Source organism: Narcine bancroftii, chromosome 1, assembly GCF_036971445.1.
Source record: "Narcine bancroftii isolate sNarBan1 chromosome 1, sNarBan1.hap1, whole genome shotgun sequence".
Lineage (NCBI taxonomy): Eukaryota > Metazoa > Chordata > Chondrichthyes > Torpediniformes > Narcinidae > Narcine > Narcine bancroftii.
Genome location: NC_091469.1, coordinates 466,503,984 through 466,526,061, shown reverse-complemented (window position 1 = coordinate 466,526,061; position 22,078 = coordinate 466,503,984). Strand labels below are relative to the sequence as shown.

The window sequence follows — 22,078 nt, the reverse complement described above, 5'->3', positions numbered from 1 at the left end:
TACTGTAGATGCTACAAGACCAGCTGAGGTCCTCCAACATGCCTGTGTGTTTTTACTACAATCACAGCATCTGCAGACTTTTGAATTTCACTCACTGTCAGCTGTCAATTTAAAGCAGTCATTTGGATCATACAAGACTGCAGAGCAAGAGAGACTGCAAATGCTGACATTTGGTGCTAAAAACAATCTAGAGGTCGAGCAGCATTAATTGGAGAAAAGAACAGAGAAAAAAGTTGGACCTAATGAGACTTAATTTTTAATTAAAAAAAAAAAGATATACAGGCCCTTCCAGCCCATTCTCTTTCTTCTTTGGCTTGGCTTCGCGGACGAAGATTTATGGAGGGGGTAAAAAGTCCACGTCAGCTGCAGGCTCGTTTGTGGCTGACCAGTCCGATGCGGGACAGGCAGACACGATTGCAGCGGTTGCAAGGGAAAATTGGTTGGTTGGGGTTGGGTGTTGGGTTTTTCCTCCTTTGCCTTTTGTCAGTGAGGTGGGCTCTGCGGTCTTCTTCAAAGGAGGCTGCTGCCCGCCAAACTGTGAAGCGCCAAGATGCACGGTTTGAGGCGTTATCAGCCCACTGGCGGTGGTCAATGTGGCAGGCACCAAGAGATTTCTTTAGGCAGTCCTTGTACCTTTTCTTTGGTGCACCTCTGTCACGGTGGCCAGTGGTGAGCTCGCCATATAATACGATCTTGGGAAGGCGATGGTCCTCCATTCTGGAGACGTGACCCATCCTACTCGATGCTGTCGACCTCTGCCATCTCGAGTACTCGACGTTAGGGGTGTGAGCGCTCCAATGGATGTTGAGGATGTTGAGGAAGTACCACACCCACACAAAATATATTGTTTTAAAAATAACACCATCTTGGTGAATTTTCTCTTGCTGCTGGTCTGCAACATAACAGCACAGCTGTGATATTTTTCCTGACAATCAATGCCATTCCCCCCCCTCTTCCATCACCCCCCCCCTCCTTCCATTCGATTGCATCTAAACCGCAGAACATTGAGCTGCTGGTCCTGCCCCTCCTGAAACCAAGTTTCACTAATGGCCACAAAGTCATAATTCCGCATGCCAATCCATGGTCTAGCTCATCTGTCTTTCCTACAGTATTCTTTGCATTGAAATGAATCCACTTTAGAAAATTCCACCACATACAACTCCACTCCAGTATCCACTCTGTCACTAGTTTAAATCCACCAGAGCACCACGAGCAAACCGTCCTGCAAGGATATTAGTCCCCCTGCAGTTCAGATTCAAACTATCCTGTCAGAACAGGTCCCACCTTCCCTGGAAGAGAGTCCAATGATCCAGAAACCTGAAGCCCCTCCCTCTTGCACTATGTCTTTAGCCACCTGTTAAGCTGCGTTAGCCTCCTATTTCTAACCTCACCAGTTAGTGGCTGTGACAGAGCATATAGATGTTTTTTTTTGAGACAAATTGGGAAAAGGTTTGTTAGAATAGGGTCACATACAAACACTTTAAAAACAGATCTTATTTAAAATACTAGAGCTCTTCCCCATGCTGGACATGTCAGGGCCAAGACAGTCTTTGCAAGAGCTTTGGAGAGTGCCCAAAGAGACTTCACTAATGGATTGTTGTTTACAAAAAAGGCAGCAGATGAAATATCTTGTTGGAACCACAGGTTGTAAGTACTTGATTCAGCCTGGTCAAAAACCCTTATGGTTCATGCAAGAGGAGAGGACTGGCTGCCTAATGTTTCACTTGGAATAAGAGAAACATAAAGGCACTCTGTGGTGACCTGAAAGGAAAGAGGTTATCATCTGGAGAACCCTGAAGGGGGCAGGTTTCGTCAGCAAGACACTGAAGTGGCTGCATGTCCATCGTACAACAATTCTCTCTCTGAAAAACCAACAGGAACCGTCCCGAGCAGTAATCATTTACTTTTCAAGCACCAAATTCTGGTGAGACTTTATAAATGTTAAATTCTGTGCACAGTACAAGAATTGCCTGCAACCAGTGAACTTGGAGGAATGAGAAGTGAGATTGACGATTGGTCTGTGTTACCAAAGAATTTACACACACATTACATTCACATGCACTTAGAATTAGGTTAGTTAAGTCAATAGTGATAAGTTAAAGTGTGATTCTGTTTTCATCTTTAAGGATAATTAAAAGCAACTTTTGTTTAAGTAACCATTTGTCTTGGTGAAATATCTATTGGTGCTGGGCTTTGGGGTCCTCTGGGCTTCGTAACAGTGGCACAGGTAGCAATCCTGAGATCACAGAACCTGGAGGTCCTGTCCTGCAACCTCATGCCTGACTCCTGAAACTTTTTGCAGGCCCTCCCCACCATTCCTACCCTATATGGACCACAACATCTGGCTGCTCACCCTCCCTCCTGAGAATGCTGTGAACTCCATTTGCATTATCTCAGTCCCTGGCACCAGGAAGGCAATATACCATCCAGGATACTTTATGTCTTCCACAGAACCTCTTCTCTGTTCCCTTAACTATGGAATATGCTATCACCACCAGCTCTCACCTCTTCCCTTCCCTTATTAGCCACGGGTCCAGACTCCATGTCAGAGACCTGATCACACGTGGCTTGTCTCTGATAGGTGATCCCCTACAACAGTATCCAAAATGGTATAGTTGTTATTGGAAGGACTGGCCATAGGTTGCCCTACACTGCTTGCCTGTTCCCTTTTCCTCTCCTGACTTTTCTCCCTCTCAGCTTGTCAGGGGAGGCCGCTGGACGCACTTCTCACAGATGAAGTCATCCACATTCTGCAAGAGGAACAAATTATTCTCACCGTTTATGACTAGAGGAACAAAATGTATGATCTAAAACCTGTGCCTACCTGCTGAATCCTTTTTGTCTTTTTAAAAATTCAACTCCACTCCTTCCCACTTACCTGTTTTCACCAAATTCTTACCACTCAGCCCACTTCCACAATCACCACTCCTGCTACACCATCCCTCACTTTTACTGTGATACTCAGCTTCTTCTTCCAATCAGATTCTTGCCCTTTTCGAATGCTAACTGCGGCTGCTCCTCAGGTCACCTGACCTCACTTGCTCCAATCAATTTCTTCCTCCAATTAGGCTACAGTATTTGACAAAATTTAGACTAAATTCCATTAACCATATTTCCCAACTATTTGTCTTCCATTGCAATTCCATTTCAAGGATTGTTCTCTTTGTTTGAGGGCTGTTCTATTTGCTTCATAGTGTGATGTTATTAACCACACAGGTGTTACTTAAATTGAATGTGGGTGAAACAGGATAGGCTGCAGATGCTGTGATTGTCATTAAAACACACAGAAATGCTGGAGGAGCTCAGCCAGTCTTTTCAGCATCTCGCCACGGAGGAAAAAAAAATTAAAGTTGAATGTTCATCGCTTATATGTAACCAGAAGCGATGAACATTCAGCTTTAATTTTTTTCCCTCCGTGGCGAGTTGATGGTTTAAACAAAATTATGATCGCTGTGAATGCTGTTAGGATTAGATATGGGTTTCTCTCTACACAGATGTGGTCTGGCATAATGAGTATTTCCAGCACTCCTTCTGTTTCACAAGTCCAGCATTTGCTTTGTTTGAGAAAAATACTTTTCCTTTTGATCATTTCTGATTTTCATAATTTCCCTCTCATCGTTTTGCAAATGTGGGAGAAAGGGATCAGTGTCAATCAGCCTCATAGTCAAGAGAAGTATGTTAAAGGTGGAATGATTCAAACGAACCACCATGTACAGGTTGTGGCAAAACACACGAAGCAAAAGAGAGAAAATGCAGATTTCACGGAGAGAGTCGAACTTTCAGGTCAAGCAACTCTTATGCACCCTTGCTGGGTGCCTCCTAAACTCCGTGCCCCGTTGCGGACTCAATCCAGTGTTGCCAAGTTTTCAAGTAACTCCTTCCATTGTTTTGCACTCAGTCCAGAGTTGCAGGTTGAACGGAACTTTCCCACCAGAATCCAACCCAGTCCCGGGATCAAGGGGAGCGCACGCGTGCCGGTGGGCGTGGCCTTTGTTTTGATGACGCTTTGACCGTCGCCTAGCGACGGCCCCCGAAACAAAGGAGCGGCCTGGCGCAAGTTGTCGGATGCCCCCCGGGGGGGCGGGGCAGCGGTCGCCATGACAACGGCCGGCTTCCCTCGATTCCGTGCCGTGACGGGGATGCGAAGTGAGTGAGATGGCGGGCGGTTTCGGCCTGGCCAGCCTGGTGGCGTCGTGCCTCTTGGCGCTGTCGGCGCGCTCGGACTCCAGGAGGGCGACGGTGGCGCTGCCCCGCAACGGGCCGGCCGGGCCCGAGCCGCGCGCCGTCTGCCCCGCCAGGTGCCGCTGCTACCTCAACATCCTCTCCTGCCACCCGCAGAAGCCCTTGGAGCCGCCCGACGGGGCCTGGAACCGCACCGCCGACACCCTGACGCGGGTGCCCAAAGGAACCCGGGGCACCGTGTCCGGCCACGTCCTGACGCCCTTCTCCGTCTTGTAGGTGTCCACGTTGGTCGTGCCCATTCGGAATTAAACCACGATGTTCAAGTGAACGAATATCTCTCATAGGTCCATCAGTCTGATAAAGTGAGAGTGACCACAGCCGCCCAGGGCTCATGGTGACGGGATTGAGGCGGGAACAAGGGGAGGTGACAGTCCCTCCCCCTCCCCCTCCCCTTCCCCCCCCTCCCCCCCCTTCCCCTCCCCCTCCCCCTCCCCCCCCTCCCCCTCCCTTCCCCTCCCCCTCCTACCCCCCCTCCCCCTGAGGCGGGAAAAAAGATGGTCCAAGGTGGACCCCAAAAAAAAGGTGGGTTAGGAAGAGAAAGACCAACATTTTCTTTCCACTCACATACCACTTTTAAGTAATCCCTGTGCCACTGGGGCTCTTGTGATGAGTCGAACTTTCAGGTCCAGGAACCTTCATGCGCCCTCGCTGGGTGCTCACGAGCTCCGTGCCCTGTGGCGGACCCAGTCCGGTGTTGGCAAGTTTAAGGTTCCGCAGTCGTGGACTCGATCCAGAGCTGCGGGCGGAAAGGAACCTCGTGCCAAATTATGGGCGCAATCCGTAAAGTCGCTGAACTTTCCCACCGAAGGATTGCTCGAGAGTCGTGGTTCTCAAACTTGTTTTTTTTCCTCACTCACATACCACCTTAAGAGATCCCTTTCTTATCACAGAGCAACCATGGAAGAGGGAATAAGGTGATATGAGAGTGGAAATAAAAAAGTTTGAAAACCACGGCATTAGAAGAAGTATACCCCAACCAACCAATTTTCCCCTGCAGCCGCTGCAACCGTGTCTGCCTGTCCCGCATCGGACTTGTCAGCCTCAAACGAGCCTGCAGCTGACGTGGACTTTTACCCCCTCCATAAATCTTCGTCCGCGAAGCCAAGCCAAAGAAGAAAGAAGAAAGAAGATGGTAGCCAAGACGGAACTTAAGAAAGGCTTGAAGGGGGCATGACAATCCCTTGGGAAGTAGAATTAAGGAGACCAGCAAGGCATTCTATGCGTATGTGTAGAACAGGAGGAGGATGAGAACGAAGGTGGGGCCTCTAAAGGATAAAGGGGGCAACATGTGCCTGGAGGCAGAGGAGGTTGGGGAAGTCCTAAGTGAATAGTGTTCACCAGAGAAAAGGATCTTGATCAGGTTGAGGTCGGAATTATTTGGACAGAGAGACAATTCTTCGACTTGCAGTTCAAAATGCAAGACAAAGGCGAGCTCCAATGATGGTTCAGAATAGTAGAGTTTTCTTCTACCCTGAATGGAGTCAAGATATCATCAGACGCTGACGTGAATTTAATCCAGTTAAAGATGTTTTAGTTAAAGCTTGTGTGCTGGACAATGTTGAGATTAAGGTGGAGGTAGTGTTGGACCCTCTTAAAAACATTAAGATTGATAAATTCCTGGGGCTGGATGTGATATACCCCAGGTTTACTGTGGGAAGGGAGGAAGAAATAGCTGGGGTGTTGGATATGATCTTCATCTTCTTTGGTGACAGGCGAAGTTCCGGAGGATAGGAGAATGGCAAATGTGGTCCCCTTGTTTAAAAAAAAAGGTAATAGTGGAAATGTTGGGAATGATAGACAAGTGAGTTTTATGTCAGTGGTGTGCAAACTATTGGAGGAGTTTCTTAAGAATATGATCTATGAGCATTTGGAGAAGTAGGGTCTAACCAAAGATAGTCAGCATGGCTTTGTGAAGAGAAGGTTGCGTCTGATGAGTCTAATTGAGTTTTATGAGGAGGGAACAGAAGAAATTGATGATGGTAGAGAGGTAGATGTGGTCTATATGGATTTTAGTAAGGCATTTGACAAGGTCCCCCATGAGAAACCTGTTCAGAAAGTCATGAGGCAGGGAATCCTTGGATTGGTTTGCATGTAGAAAGCTTAGTGTAGCAGTGGAAGAAAGATACTCTGCCTGGAGGTCAGTGACTAGTGGAATTCCACAGGGATCTGTCCTGGGACCCCTGCTCTTTGTGATTTTTATAAATGACCTAGATGAAGAAGCAGAAGGGTGGGTAAGTAAGTTTGCAGATGATATGAAGGTTGCAGGAGTTATGGATAGTGCTAAAGGTTGTCAAAGGTTATAAAAGGATATAGACAGGATGCAGAGTTGGCTGAAAAAGTACCAGATGGAGTTCAATCCAGATAAGTGTGAGGTGATGAATTTTGGAAAGTCAAACCGGAATGCTGAGCACAGGGTTAATGGTTGGATGCAACAGTGTGGAGGTACAGATGGACCTTGGTGTCCAAATCCATACATCTTTCAAGGCTCCCATGCAGGTTGATATGATAGTTAAGAAGGCCTATGAGATGTTGGGCTTCATTAATAGGGGGATTGAATTCAGGAGTCGAGAGGTCATGTTGGAACTCTACAAATCTCTGGTGAGACCACATTTAGAATATTTTTTGTGTTCAGTTCCGGTCACCTCATTATAGGAAGGAAGGATGTGGAAGCTATAGAGAGGGGGCAGAGGAGATTTACCAGAATGTTTCCTGAATTGGAAAATAAGTATTATGAGGCAAGGTTAGCAGAGTTGGTACTTTTCTCTTTGGAGCGAAGAAGGATGAAAAGTGACTTAATATAAGCCTGAGAGCCAGAGATAAAGAGCCTTTTTTTCCCATGCCAGGAATAGCAAACACCAGAGGACATCTCTACAAAGTGAAGGGAGGAAAGTTTAAGGGAGATATCAGAGGTAAGTTTTTTGTATAGAGAGTTGTAGGTACCTGGAATGCCTTGCCAGTGGTGGCATTAGAGGCTGAAACATTAGGGACATTTAAGAGACTCTTTGGAACATAGATGAAAGGAAAATAGAGGGTTACGAGGTAGGAAGAGTTTAGTAATTTTGGTCAGAATATATCGGTTGACACAATATTGAGGGCTGAAGGGCCGCTACTGTGCTGTAAGGTTCTATGACACGAGTTCCATCTAATTTCCTGTGTGGCAGATGTTGTGCTTCCAACCTCTGGATGAATGGAAGCGCATATCCACAATATGGTTGACTCGTGATTACTGTCTCAATTGGACTAGCGAGGTGAATTATGGTTCTACCAAACTTCAAGAATCCTCAGACTAAGCACCGTGGGAATACCTTTACCACAAGGGACACCATAATTCAAAGTAGGTGACCATCACTGTGATGAGCTCATTTGGGGATGGGAGAAAATGGTGATTTTGTCAGTGATAATGACCTTCTCCAAAGTTAAAAAGGAGACAATAATCTTCGAGCATTACAGCATACATTGGGCAAAACAGTATTCAATATGATCATGGGGGATTTGATGCTTGAGTCCACTCATTGCCTAATTCCCCATTAATGCCAGTCCAAAACTTTTATTACAGTGAGTAATGGCTTTGTAGAGAGCACAAAAATGGCTATGCAATGCGTATGATTATGAAGTTACCTAAAGCCATCAGGGTTAAGATTTACTTTTCCCAAGTGAGCAGTTTGAATTTGCATTGAATTGGTATTTAGTTTTTTTTTTATGGAACTTGCCAGCAACATCATAAACTTAGAGATTGAGTTTCATTTATATCTTGTATGATTTATTTTTGTTTTATTTTCATATATCCAAGTTATTGGTAGTGATTCTGAGGATCAGGATTAATGAGCATTTGGAAAGGCAAGGAATGATTAGGTACAGTGCACAAAAATGCTGGAGAAACTCAGCAGGTTGGATATAGTCAGCAGAGATTATTACATGGAAAATCATGAATTTGATTTCTTTGAAGAAATGACCAAGAAGATTGATGAAGACAGGGCGGTAGATGTTGTCTGCATGGATTTGGCAAGGTCTTTGAGAAAGTTCTCCATGGTTGACTGGTCTGTGAGGTTCTCTTGCATAACCTCAGAAACTAGCCGAGTATACAAATTTGGCTTACCAGGAGGAGATATGTTTGTGGTGGAGGTTTGTTTTTCAGACTGAAAGACCATGACGTGATGCGACATGGTACTTGGTCCACTGTTTTATATTAATGATCTGGATGGAATGTCGGTGGCATGGTTGGTAAGTTTGTGGATGACAATAAGATGTAGTAATGGATGATGAGGAAGGTTATCCACGATTACAGTGGGATCTTGATTAATTTAAATAAGTGCAAGGTCTTACATCTTGATAAGTCAAACCAGGGAAGGGCTTACACAGTAAATGGGGATCGTTGTAAAACAGAGAGACAGAGATGTTCAGGCTCATAGATCCCCTGAAGATGGCAACACAGGTAGATAGGGTAATGAAGAAAACATTTGGTGCAATTACCTTCATCATTAAGGGAATTGAGTACAAGAGTTGGGATGTCAAGATTGACCTTTTTCTTTTTAAATAATTTATTGATTTTAATAAAGAACTTGTACAAACAGAAAAAAGGGTACAATTCGATAAAATGATATTGATGTACAGAATAAATAAAACATTCCATATAACCTTAGCATACATAAATTGTAACTCATATCCATAATTTAAAAAAAAAATAATTTTAAATCTTATTTTAAGCATTAACAATTAAACATCTCAATTATTCAATGTTCCAAATTTATAAGATACATTCTTAAAATAAACAGTATATTCAAAATGCAAAAGCACATTCTTAATAGCTTATCAACCCATATTAATTAAAAAAAACAACTCCAATAAAGGGGGAAAAATGAAAATAAAAAGAGGAAAAAAATTGAATAATTTCAAGGAAATTATAAAATTTTCCTTATTGAAGAAAGGAAGGAATTTAGAAATCATTACCCTTATTTTCACTTATAATGTCATTGATATTCACAGTTCTCAATTAAACAAAACAATTATCAATTATTTATCAAGAAAGAAGAAAATTAATATCCCCCCCTTATCAATCAAAACCCCTACCTCTAAACAAGGATATCAAAAGAAAATAAATGCATGGAAATCAAATGACATCAACCAGGAACATAAAGATTCTGTACCCTCAAAATCTCACCTTTAAATGACCTTCAAATCTCCTCTCCCTCCTTCCCATAAAACAAATCAGCCCAAGCCACTCCTTCCAAATCCCTTCTCATTTCTTCAAATCTGGCTTTTCCTCACTCAAAAACCTTAATCTTTGAACCAGACATATCCCTTTCCATGCCGGAGTATGCAAACACACCTTAACTATTCACGTTATGATAATAATCCATAAATGGGCCCATACATCTTACAGAAGTTATTTACATCTTTAATAGCAAATCTGATTTTTTCCAATCTTAAGTAGGATGATGGTAATAAATAATCGAGTAGACCATAAAGATGGGGTCAAACAGAGGGAAGTATGTAGGAAATCTCTGAAATGCATTTACTTTAATGCTAGGAGTATTGTAAGGAAGGTAGATGAGCTGAAGATGTGGACCGACACTTGGCAGTATGACGCGGTTATGACTGGTAGCTAAATATTCTGGGATTTCGTTGCTTTAGGTGTGATAGGATTGGAGGGATAAGAGGGATTGGGATGTAGCATTGCTTGTCGGAAAATATTACAGCGGTGCTGATGCAAGATAGATTGCAGGGCTCATCAAGGGAGGCGGTATGGGTGAATTTAAAAAATGGAAAAGAGGTATATTACAATTGTAGGGGTATATTATAGACCACCTAGTGGGGAGTGAGAAATAGAGGGGCAAATGTATAAGGAAATAGCAGAGATTTGTAATAAGCACAGGGTTGAGTTAGTGGGGGATTTTAATTTTCCTAATATAGATTGGGAAGCACATTCTGTGAAGGGGCTGGATGGATTAGAATTTGTAAAATGTATGCAGGATAGTTTTTTGCAGCAGTATGTTGAGGTACCCACTAGAGAAGGGGCAGTGTTGGATCTACTGTTGGGGAATGAGATAGGGCAGGTGACTGAGGTGTGTGTTGGGGAGCACTTTGGATCCAGTGATCATGGTACCATTAGTTTCAATATAATTATGGAAAGGGATATGTCTGGTCCAAAGATTAAGGTTTTTGAGTGGGGAAAAGGCAGAATTGAAGAAATGAGAAGGGATTTGGATGGAGTGGTTTGGGCTGATTTGTTTTATGGGAAGGAGGTAGAGGAGATTTGAAGGTCTTTTAAAGGTGAGATTTTGAGGGTACAGAATCTTTATGTTCCTGTTAGGATAAAAGGCAGGGACAAAAGTTTGAGAGAGCTGTGGTTTTCAAGGGAGATTAGAAAGTTGGTTCCAATTAAAAGGGAGGCCTACATTAAATGTAAGAATCAAGGTATAAACGAGATGCTTGGAAAAGAAGCTTAAGAAAGAAATAAGGATAGCAAAAAGAAAGTATGAGGTGGCTATAGTGAACAGGGTGAAAGTAAATCTGAAGGGTTTTTACAAATATGTAAATAGCAAAAGGAGGGTGAAGGATAAAATTGGTCCCTTAGAGAATCAGAGCAGACAACTGTGTGCAGAGCCAAATGAGATGGGGGAGATATTGAACGAGTTCTTCTCTTCAGTATTCACTAGAGAAAAGGATATGGAATTGTTTAGGATAAGAGAAGCAAAAGGGATGATTATGAAAAATGTAGGGATCAGGAATGAGGGGGAATTGGAGCTTTTGAAGCATATAAAGGTGAATAAGTCTCCAGGTCCTGATGGGATTTTCCCCAGGATCTTGAGGGAAGTCGGGGAAGAAATAGCGGGGACTCTGACAGTGATTTTTCAAAAATAATTAGAGAGGGTCACGGTGCCAGAGGATTGGCACATGTGGTTCCTTTGTTTAAAAAGGGTTCGAGGGGTAAGCCTAGCAATTATAGGCCTGTAAGTTTGACATCGGTAATGGAAAGTATTCTTAGAGATAATATATTTCAGTATCTAGAGAGACAGGGTCTGATCAGGAATACTCAACATGGATTTGCATGTGGAAGGTCATGTTTGATAAATCTTGTTGAATTTTTTGAGGAGTTGACTAGGAATGTTGATGAGGGTAGAGCAGTAGATGTTTCAGTAAGCCTTCGATAAGGTTCCACATGAAAGGTAAGGAAGTTTCAGGCACTAGGTATTAATGCTGAGGTTATCAGATGGTTCAATAGCAGCTAGAAGGTAGATGCCAGAGAGTCATGATGGATAAGTCTGTCAGGATGGAGCCGGTGACAAGCGGCGTGCCTCAGGGATTGGTGTTGGGTCCCTTGTTGTTTGTCATTTACATTAATGTTTTGGATGATGGAGTGATAAATAAATAATCATATGATACAAAAATAGGAGTAGTTATGGATAGTGAAAATGGACTACAGAAGGATTTAGACTGCTTAGAAGAGTGGGATGAAAGATGGCAGATAAATGTGAAGTGTTTCAATTTTGGAAGAATAATCAAAATAGGACATATGCAGTGAAGGGGAGGGCATTGAGGAATGCGGAGGAACAGAAAGATCTTGGAATAATGGTTTATCATTCTTTGAAAATGGAATCTCATATGGATAGGGTGGTAAAAAGGTTTTTGGCAAGCTGGCCTTTATAAATCAAAGCATAGAATATAGGAGTTGGGAAGTGTTGTCGAGACTATTCAGGGCATTGGTGAGGCCAAATTTGGAATACTGTGTGCAGTTCTGGTCCCCAAATTATAGGAAGGATATCAATAAGGTAGAGAGGGTGCAGAGAAGAATTACTAAAATGTTGCCTGGATTGCAGTATCTAGAATACAAAGAAAGATTGAATAGACTGGATCTTTATTCATTGGAGTGTAGAAGATTGAGGGGGAGGTTTGATAGAGGTATTTAAAATTATGAGGGGGATAGATAGAGTAGACGAGAATAGGCTCTTCCCCTTGAGGTAGGAGAGATTGGAACAAGGGGTCATTAGTTAAGTAACCCTTAACTCAAAAGTTTAGAAATAACATGAGAGGGAGCTTCTTCACTCAAAGAGTGGTGGCTGAGCAGAATGACCATCCAGAAGAGGTGGTTGCAGCAAGGTCAATTTTGTCATTTAAGAAAAAGTTGATTAGGTGCATGGATGTGAGGGGATTGGAGGGTTATGGGCAGGATGCAGCTAAGTGGGACTAGAGGAGATCACTTAAATCGGTATGAACTAGAGAGAGTGAGATGGCCTGTTTCCGTACCGTAATTGGTTATGTGATATCATTTAACCATTGTAAGTGTATACAAGGAGTATTATCCTTCCATTTAATCAAAACTGCCTGTCTAGCTATTAGAGAAGTAAAGGATAAAATTTGCTTTTGAGTTGAAGTCAGTAAAACAACATCTTCTTGAGAAAATCCAAATAAAGCAAGATTCTGCTTTAACCTTTAAAATCATCGCTAAAGTTTGAAAGATGTTTTTCCATAATTTTTCTAAACAAGGGGAAGTCCAAAACATATGTATCAATGAAGCCTCAAAACTTATACATTTGTCACATAAAGGATTAATATCTGAATAAAAAATTAGACATATGTACTCTATGTACCAACTTGAATTGTAAAACAAAATGTTGTGTGCAAAAGGAAGTAGAAGTAATCAGATTACAAATAGAATCCTGTACTTCATCCAAATAAATTGAAATCATTCTCAATTTTAACTAGTGAGGCTGTTCTTAAGTTCAACAAATTGCTGTAAATAATTGATATTGAGCCTCAATGAGAGAGCTGAAAATCAAAGAGTAAATTGAGAATATTTGTCTCAGGAATTCATGGGAAATCCGGGATCTTTGATTGAACAAAATATCTAACTTATAAAAAAAATCTAAAAAATTAGTATTTGGTAAATTAAAATTTACCACCAAATGCTCAAAAGAAGCAAAATTGTTATGAATAAAATTATCTTTAAAACATTTAATACCTGTTACGGGTTATATTATATTATATATTAATATTGTTTTTTTTGTTTTTTTTTATAATTTTTTATTTTTCACACCATAAATCACATTAGCCATGATATACACTATTTCTTTTTCACACATATACAGTGACTTTTTCTTCCCCCCCTTTCCTCCCAAACCACCCCCCCACCCCCCCCTTTCATCCATTTTAGGTATACAATCTAGGTTGCATTAAGCCAGTCAGACAATGTTGTCATTCAACAAAATTACACCAGAAATTCTACTGAGTCCATTCTTTTCTTTCCTTCTCATTCCATTTACTTAGGTAATGTTTGTCCCCGGTAGGTTTTCACTATTGTATTTAATGTAAGGCTCCTATTCTTGTTCGAATATTTCAATATTATTTCTTAACCTATATGTTATTTTTTCTAACGGAATACATTTATTCATTTAAATTTAGTAGTTTCTTCCTTTTAATTTGGTTATGTATTCCATTAATATTTAAAGACATATAGTTCAGCGTAGCCCTTTTATATTTTGTTTATCTTCTCTTTCCGTTTTTCCATCATTACCTTTCCTCCTTTTCCATTTCTGTTTTCTTATTTTCAACTCTTTATAAGACAACATTCCTACAACATCCAACATTTTCCTTATTCTCCTATTTCTATCTTATTTATCCCCAATCTCCCCTTCACCTCCTGAGTTGTCCTTTATCCCTTGTCGGACAACCACATCTCCCCTCTCCATTTGGATTTGCGAATCCACTCGCAAGCGTCAACTGATTTTGCAGTGACCGCTATTTCCCCCCACCCCGCCTCCCCCAGAAAAGATTTCACTTTTCATATGTCACAAAGGTCACTCTTTTAATTCCCTCCTTATTCTCTCTATTCCATTACCTTCCCTTATTAATTCTTGTCTATACTATCTATATTTTCCTCTAAGTACAGATACATTCATGTATGCTCATTGTCTCTATTCACTCTTATACCTCTTTACCCGCATACATATCAATCGTGATCATTTTTACTCTCATTACCCGTCTTCATCCCTCAGTCTATTTTTGTCTTTACCCACATACATATCAATCGTGATCATTTTAACTCTCATTACCCGTCTTCCTCCCTCAGTCTATTTTTGTAATTGTTCTGCAAATTTTCGTGCTTCTTCTGGATCCGAGAATAGTCTGTTTTGTTGTCCTGGAATAAATATTTTCAATACCGCTGGATGCTTTAGTATAAATTTATACCCTTTCTTCCATAAAATCGCCTTTGCTATATTGAACTCTTTTCTCTTCTTTAGGAGTTCAAAACTTATATCTGGATAAATGAAGATTTTTTGCCCTTTGTACTCCAGTGGTTTGTTGCCCTCTCTTACTTTTTCCATTGTCTTCTCCAGTACCTTTTCTCTTGTAGTATATCTTAGGAATTTTACTACAATAGATCTTGTTTTTTGTTGTGGTTGTGGTTTAGAGGCCAATACTCTATGTGCCCTTTCTATTTCCATTTCTTGCTGTAGTTCTGGACATCCTAGGGTCTTAGGGATCCACTCTTTTATAAACTCCCTCATATTCTTGCCTTCTTCATCTTCCTTAAGGCCCACTATCTTTATGTTATTTCTTCTGTTATGGTTTTCCATTGTATCTATTTTTTGAGCTAGTAGTTCTTGTGTCTCTTTAGTTTTTTTATTAGATTTCTCCAATTTCTTTTTTAAGTCTTCTACCTCCATTTCTGCTGCTTCTGCCCGCTCTTCCATCTTGTCCATTTTCTTTCCCATTTCTGTTAAGGTCATCTCCATTTTATTTATTTTCTCTTCTGTGTTGTTTATTCTTTTTCTTAAATCCTTAAATTCCTGTGTTTGCCATTCTTTAAATGACTCCATGTATCCTTTAATAAGAGCAAGTATATCCTTTACCTTGCCTTTCTTTTCTTCTTCTATTTCCCTGTACTCTTCCTCTTCCTCTTCTTCTTCCTCTGGGTTGACCATCTGTTGTTTCTTTGGTGCTCTTTCCTCCTCTTCTTTCTTGTTTCTATTGTCTTCTGTGGTCTCTTCTTGCTGCAGGTGATCTGCAGCTGTCGTTGCCGGCTGTGGAGATCGACTCCCCAGCTGGTCCCCCCTCCCGTCGGTGTGTTTTTTTCTTCATTCGCATCGCGCATGCGCGAAGTATCGCGCATGCGCGGTTGCGCACTTTTACTCGGCTCTGCGAGCCATTTTTGTAGTCCATTATTTACCGACCTGAGGGAGCGGGTTTCTCTCTCCGCAGCGGGCCTCTTCGGACAGGTAAGGCCTTCACCTTTTTCCTCCTTTGTCTTCTCTTCCTCTCTTCTTATCGTTGCTTTCGATTTTTCTTTTTTTGTCGCCATCTTCTTTCCACCTTTATACTCACTTTTCTGTAACTTTTATTTCTGTGCCTTTGTGTTTTCCTTTGTTTTTCCCGACTTTTCTGGAGAGGGCTGGAGTTCACCGTCCGGCCACTACTCCATCACGTGACTCCTCCATATATTAATATTGTAATGGATAAATATTGGGAGGAATTTGGTAAGATTAATGGGTTACATACATACACACATTTTAAAACAGATCTTATTTGAAAGACTGAAGAATTCATATTCAATAACATTGCAGGATCTCTGGAGAATATGAGGCACCTTTCACAAGTATGTGCTAATTGAAATGACGTCATGAAATGAAAAGACCATTGTTTTGGAGGATACAAACTGGCTACAAGTACCTTTCTGCAAAGTGCTCACAGAAAGTTCAATCCTGGGTTTTGATTATCTAAGACAACATCTTGACCAAGGAGAAGAACTCCTGTTGTTTGCTGAAGAAGGTGGAGTCAAGGCAAATGAGTCACATGGGCTTTCTGGTAGTTGGCAGTTGGAGAGAGAGAGAGAGAGAGAGGGGGAGAGAAGACAAGCCCTCTCAGCTAGTGTGTGTGACACTAAAGGAGCTGAACAGTGCAAGCCAGGAAGAGCTGGTTGGAAACAGAAAGTTCCAGAGCAGTGGATGGTTGGAAGTGCTATCCGATGTTTCTCTTGGATTAAGTGGAACAGAAAGGAACTCTGTGGTAGCCTGAAGGAAGAAGTTACCATGTGGAAAACCCTGATGGGGCAAGTTTCATCAGTGAGACCTTGAGGTGACTAATGGTACCACAGTTGTGGAAATCCTGGAACAACAAATCTCTCTCTGCAAACCCTACAAGAACCTTCCTGAGTGGTAAACATTTACCTTTTGAGCACCAAAGTCTGGTGAACTTTATACATGTTAAATTCTGTGCACAGTATAAGAATTGCCTACAACCAGAGAACTTGAAAGAAGGAGAAGTGAGATTGAACTGCGAACCAAAAAACTTTTCTTAAATTTACACACATATTACATACAGGTGTGCTTAGAATTAGAAGGGGGTTAATATAGAGATAAATTAAAGTTCAATTCTATTTTCATGTTTAAAGTTGATTCAAAACAACTTTTGTTTTAAAAATCACTTGTCTTGGTGAATATCTATTGCTGCTGGGTTTTGGGGTCCTTTGGGCTCCTAACAATATGACTTTTAAAGAGATAGATTGTGGGGGGTTTAGTGTAGGTCACTTCACAAACAGACATTAACATTTCACAGAAGTTATCTCATTTGAAATGCAGGAGCTATGCAGAAGCAGAGACTTCATGTCCACAGTGACTTTTCAGAAACTTTGAAGCTTTCCTATGGAGACTTCATAAGTAGGTGTTAATTGGACTGATGTTGTGGAATAAATGATCTATTCTCTTTAAAGCAACAGATGGCCAGGCTTGGAAATTGTTTTCGGTACTAGCAGTCTGTCTGGTTGCATTTTGCTGTTCGAAGAGGGTTCATGTAGTTTTGTAAACAGAGAAAGAAAAAAAATGTGATTCTTTGGGGAGAGAGAGAGAAGTCAGTTCTACAGTAGCTTTTGGAGGCTGCAACATAGCAAGCTGGCAGGCTTGTTGAAAACCCCATTTTGAAGACATGTTCAGCCTGTTTAAAATCCTTATAGTCCTTACAAGAGGAAAAGGCTGGCTAGAGTGTTTCTCCTGAAATAAGGGAAACAAGAGGAACTTTGTGGTGACTTGGAAGAAGAGGTTATCATTTGGAAAACCCATGATGGGGCAAGTTTCTTCAGCAAGACACTGAAATGGCTGATTGGAGGAAATCAGTTTGTGTATGTGTCCAACGAGTAACAAATCTCTCTGAAACCAATGAGAACCTTCCTGAGCAGTAACCATTTACCTTTAAGCACCAGGGCCTGGTGAAAATTCATAAATATTAAATTCTGTGCACAGTATAAAAATTGCCTGATACCGGGAACTTGGAGGAGTGAGAAGTGAGATTGGACTGTGAATTAAAGAACTTTCCTGAACATATACACGTTACAAACACATGCAGTTAGAATTAGAAGTGGGTTGAGCTAAGTTAATAGTAATAAGTTAAAGTTTAATCCTGTTTTTATGTTTAAATAAAATTAAAAGCAACTTTTGTTTAAGTAACTGTTTGTCTTGGTGTATTTCTATTGCTGCTTGGTTTTGGGGTCCTCTGGATTTGTAATATATCTAATCTATGCCCATCCTTAAGAAGAAGAATGAAAAAGATGCTTGGATATAATAGGGCTGGCAAGATAAAAACTTTGAAATTCAAAACATTTTCTAAATTTTGCCCATTATTCTCAACTGTCTCATAATCAGATTGTAAGCCAGTTTGTAAAAAGAAAAGGATAAAAATGACCATAAAATTGCCAACATTGATGTATTTTTATTAAAATTCATTTTCATTTCTACCCAAGGAGGGCAGTCAGCAACTTTATCAAATTGGTATATTGTCCGGAAATAAAGATGTGGTTTATTTAAATTAGGATGTTTTCTTTGCCATTTGTAAGAATATATAAGCAAATACAGTAAATAAAAAAAAAAGATTTGGGAATAAAAATTGGTAAAGGATATAAAATTTAGGTAAAATATTAATACATCCATTCATAGTAATAGATAAAGGTGACCATCCCAACCACAATGATTTAACCTGATTAAATAATGCAGGAAATAGAAACATCAGAATTGGATATAAAGAATAAAAGATCATTTGCATATAAAGAAACCTTGTGTTTGATTCCATTCCAGTATATCCCTGTGAAATCTCTTCTTTCCCAAAGAGTTCTAGTTCCAGGTCAAAAAGCAAAGGACTTAAAGGACCATATGAAGGCGAAAAAGTTTTGATTGCTGTAAATTAGTACAAATAATTTTTTCCAAAATAGTGTGTAGAATTTGGATTGCTTGTTATTCTCCATCTCACTCCAACTCTGATGTTCTTGTTTGTGTTCTTGCACACTGTTCTGAGGAACCCCAGCATTTACTGAATGAATAGCAGCTCACTTTCCATCTATGCATATTGTCGCCTAAGACTCCACGTTGAATTCAACGCTTTCAGATCATGCTGGTCAGTTCTGATTGTAAAGACACTAACTCAGATTTTCTATCTCCATGGACATTGCCTGATTAACTGGATATTTCCAGTATTCTCTTTTGTTTCAGATTTCCAGTGAGGGCAGTATTTTATGCCTCACAGTTCTAGCAGGTACTTTGTTTCATTTCTCTTTCTAAGTGCCACCAGAAGCATTTGTGTAACCTGCACATCTTTGGTCTCCACTCTGTGTTTTGTTGTTCTCTGAACTCCATTCTTTCTCTGCAACTTAAAATATACTTGATTTTTAAACATTTATATTCCAGTTCTAATCAGGATCATTGGCCTGAAATGTTAATAATGTTTCTTTTTCCACTGACCCTGGCTGATTTGCTGAGTATTTCCAGCACTTTCTTGTAAATAATTGAAGATAAAAGGGATGATGCCGTTTGTGAAAATAACTAAGGAATTAAAGGGTACAATAGAACAAAGATTGATCTTTAAAATATTGTGAAATCTGGATTATTTCTGAAGGCTCTACATTGATTTATGTGTCAATAATATGGCCATAAATGAAAAATTATTGGAAAAAGGAAGAAAAGATGCAAGCAAACATTCCTTTTTCATTTTTGTTGTATACCATGCTTTAGTTGCTGAGAGTTTTTGAGATGAATTGTATAAGTATTTGAAGCAGATAATTAAATTGCTTTGGAAGAATCATCAGCATGGATAAAATATTCAATTTTTTGATATTTTATTGTTATTGGCTCTAATAACGTGAACATGATGAGTGCATCCACTGAATGGCTAATGAACTCAGTATGTGATTATAACAACTTACTCGTTTAGGTATTTTATGAAAAGTATAAGAAAAATCAGATTTCAGATTTATTGTCAGAGTACATATAATCACATACAACCCTGAGATTCTTTTTTTCTTGTGGATGAGGCAGAATTTCCATTTATTGTGCATATTTAAACAGATAATGAATGTAAACAACTGTCTGCAATACAGAGGAAAAAACCTAGCACAAAAGTAAGTCCTTAAATGAGACCCTGATTGAGTTTATTGTTTTTTTTAAATAATTTTTTATTTTTCACACTGTGAACCATAATATGTACAAATGTTTCTCATTAAATATACACAATGGCATTTTCCCCCTTTTTTCCCCCATCCCTCCCTCCCCCTTCCCATCCCCCCAAAACCAATATATGTTGAATATTTACAATAGAACCATAAAACAATGTCTTCACACAAAGGAAAAACAAACCAGAAAAATGTGTCATCTACTTTTATACACGAAATCAAATAGTTTTGTCTTCTTATCATTTTAGGGGGTGGAGGTCCGAGGCTGGCTCTCTCTGTTATGTTCCATGTATGGTTCCCAAATTTGTTCGAACAATGTGACTTTATTTTTTAAATTATGTATTCCAATGGAATACATTCATTCATTTCCATGTACCATTGCTGTATTCTCAGGCTCTCTTCCATTTTCCAAGTTGACATTATACATTTTTTTGCCACTGCTAAGGCTATCATAATAAATCTTTTTTGCGCTTTATCCAATTTGACGCCTAATCCTTTATTTTTTATGTTACTTGAAAGAAAGATCTCTGGATTTTTTGGTATTGTGGTGGCACACCATTAGGCAGGTGAACCGGCCCCGCTTGTAACACACGCGGCAGGGCAGACGGCCAAAATGGCGCTGTTGGGGGTTTCCCCTTCGACCTCAGCATCGGGCTCAGAAGGCCTTGCTTGGGGACCCACATGATGCCCTGGTGACATCAGCATCCCCAGCGTGATTCTCAGCCAGGTCCGGGCTGGGAGTATAAGGCCAGCCAGGCAGCCTGCAATAAATCAGTTCTGCTCACTGAGCTCAACCCGTCTGGTTGTGTGTTATTTCAGTTAGCAGTGTAGCTGCTGCTGCAATTGGTGATTCCGAAAGGTTCAAATGGCTTTGAACCCAACATGAGTGACCCTTCGACCAGTGCTAAACCCGTCAAACTCCCTGACTTCTGGGTTCTGGAGCTGGAGACCTGGTTCAGCCATGGAGAGGCTCAGTTTCGCCTCCGCCAGATTTCATCAGACACCACCAGGTTCTACCATGTGGTCGCCGCCCTGGACCAGGCCACCGCCAAATGTGTGTTGCACCTCGTTCAACACCCACCCACAGAAGATAAATACGGGACCATCAAGCGGGTGCTCACCGGCTCCCTCCGACTATCCAGGCACCAGAGTGTCGCTCGGATGCTGCAGCTCAAAGCCTTGGGGGACAGGTCCCCGATTGAGCTAATGGACGAGATGCTCGCACTCATGGGCGATCACACCAACTGCCCACTCTTTGAGCGCATCTTTCTCGACCATCTGCCTGAGGACATCCGGCCGTTACTGGCCCAAGAGAACTTTGCTGACCCGAGGAAGGTTGCTCAGAAGGCTCAAGAGTTATGGCTTGAGTGATTCCCGGAGGGCTCCGCATTCCAGGGTGGCAGAGCATTTCATCTGGCACGGGCTGCGGAAGCAGATTGCGGGCTGGGCCAGAACCTGCACCTGTTACCAGCTTTCCAAGGTGCACAGCCACACCAGAGCGCCTGTACAGGAGCTCCAGCACGTCCGGGAATGGTTCAGCCACATTCACGTGGACATCATCGGGCCCTTACCCATTTCCTGTGGTAACCGTTACCTTTACATGGTGGTGGACCGCTCCACTCGTTGGACCGAGGTGATCCCGATGCCAGACGCCTCCACGGACTCCTGCTCCCGAGCGTAGTTGCACGGTTGGGTCACTCGGTTTGGCGCCCCGAATCACCTCACCAGCGATCGGGGCACCCAGGTCACCTCTGCGCTCTGGGCATAGGTCGCCAACAGGCTGGGGATCAAGCTACACTGCTCCACGGCCTATCACCTGCAGGCCAATGGGCTGGTCGAGTGACTACACCGCCACCTTAAGTCAGCACTTATGGCCCGCCTCACCGGTCCAGACTAGGTGGACGAACTGCCTTAGGTGCTCCTGGGCATCCGCTCGATGCCCAAAGATCTACAGGCGTCATCAGCCAAGCTGGTCTACAGCACACTGCTGGCACTACCCGGTGAGTTCGTCAACGCACCTCACAACCCCCAGCAGTCACTGCATGAGCTACTCCCCCACCTCCGGGCCCAGTTGAACTCCTTTGCACCCCATTAGGCAAGCAAACCGGCCCCGCTTGTAACACACGTGGTGGGGAAGATGGCCAAAATGGCGTCGTCAGGGATTTCCCCTTCGACCTCGGCACTGGGCTCAGAAGGCCGTGCTTGGGGACCCATGTGACGCCCTGGTGATGTCAGTGCCCCCAGCGCGGTTCTCAGCCAGGTCTGGGCTGAAAGTATAAGGCCAGCCAGGCAGCTTGCAATAAATCAGTTCTGCTCACTGAGCTCAACCTGTCTGGTTGTGTGTTATTTCAGTTAGCAGTATATCTGCTGCTACAGTATGTTATTTTTTGTGATTTTACTTTTTATCTG

At 41.7% G+C, this 22,078-nt stretch overlaps 1 protein-coding gene across 4 annotated transcripts in view; it reads left to right on the top strand.

Moving 5' to 3' along the window:
• The first annotated feature begins 3,948 nt into the window (after positions 1-3,948).
• LOC138751849 (leucine-rich repeat-containing protein 37B-like) overlaps positions 3,949-22,078 on the top strand; it is a 155,192-nt gene continuing 137,062 nt past the window's right edge. For 2 of the 4 annotated variants that reach the window (XM_069914694.1, XM_069914693.1), the window contains exon 1: positions 3,949-4,454. In XM_069914694.1, the coding sequence (XP_069770795.1) occupies positions 4,156-4,454 (299 nt within the window). In that variant the 5' untranslated portion in view covers positions 3,949-4,155. The remainder of the gene's footprint in view (positions 4,455-22,078) is intronic. The other 2 variants (XM_069914695.1, XM_069914696.1) reach the window with 2 other exon arrangements.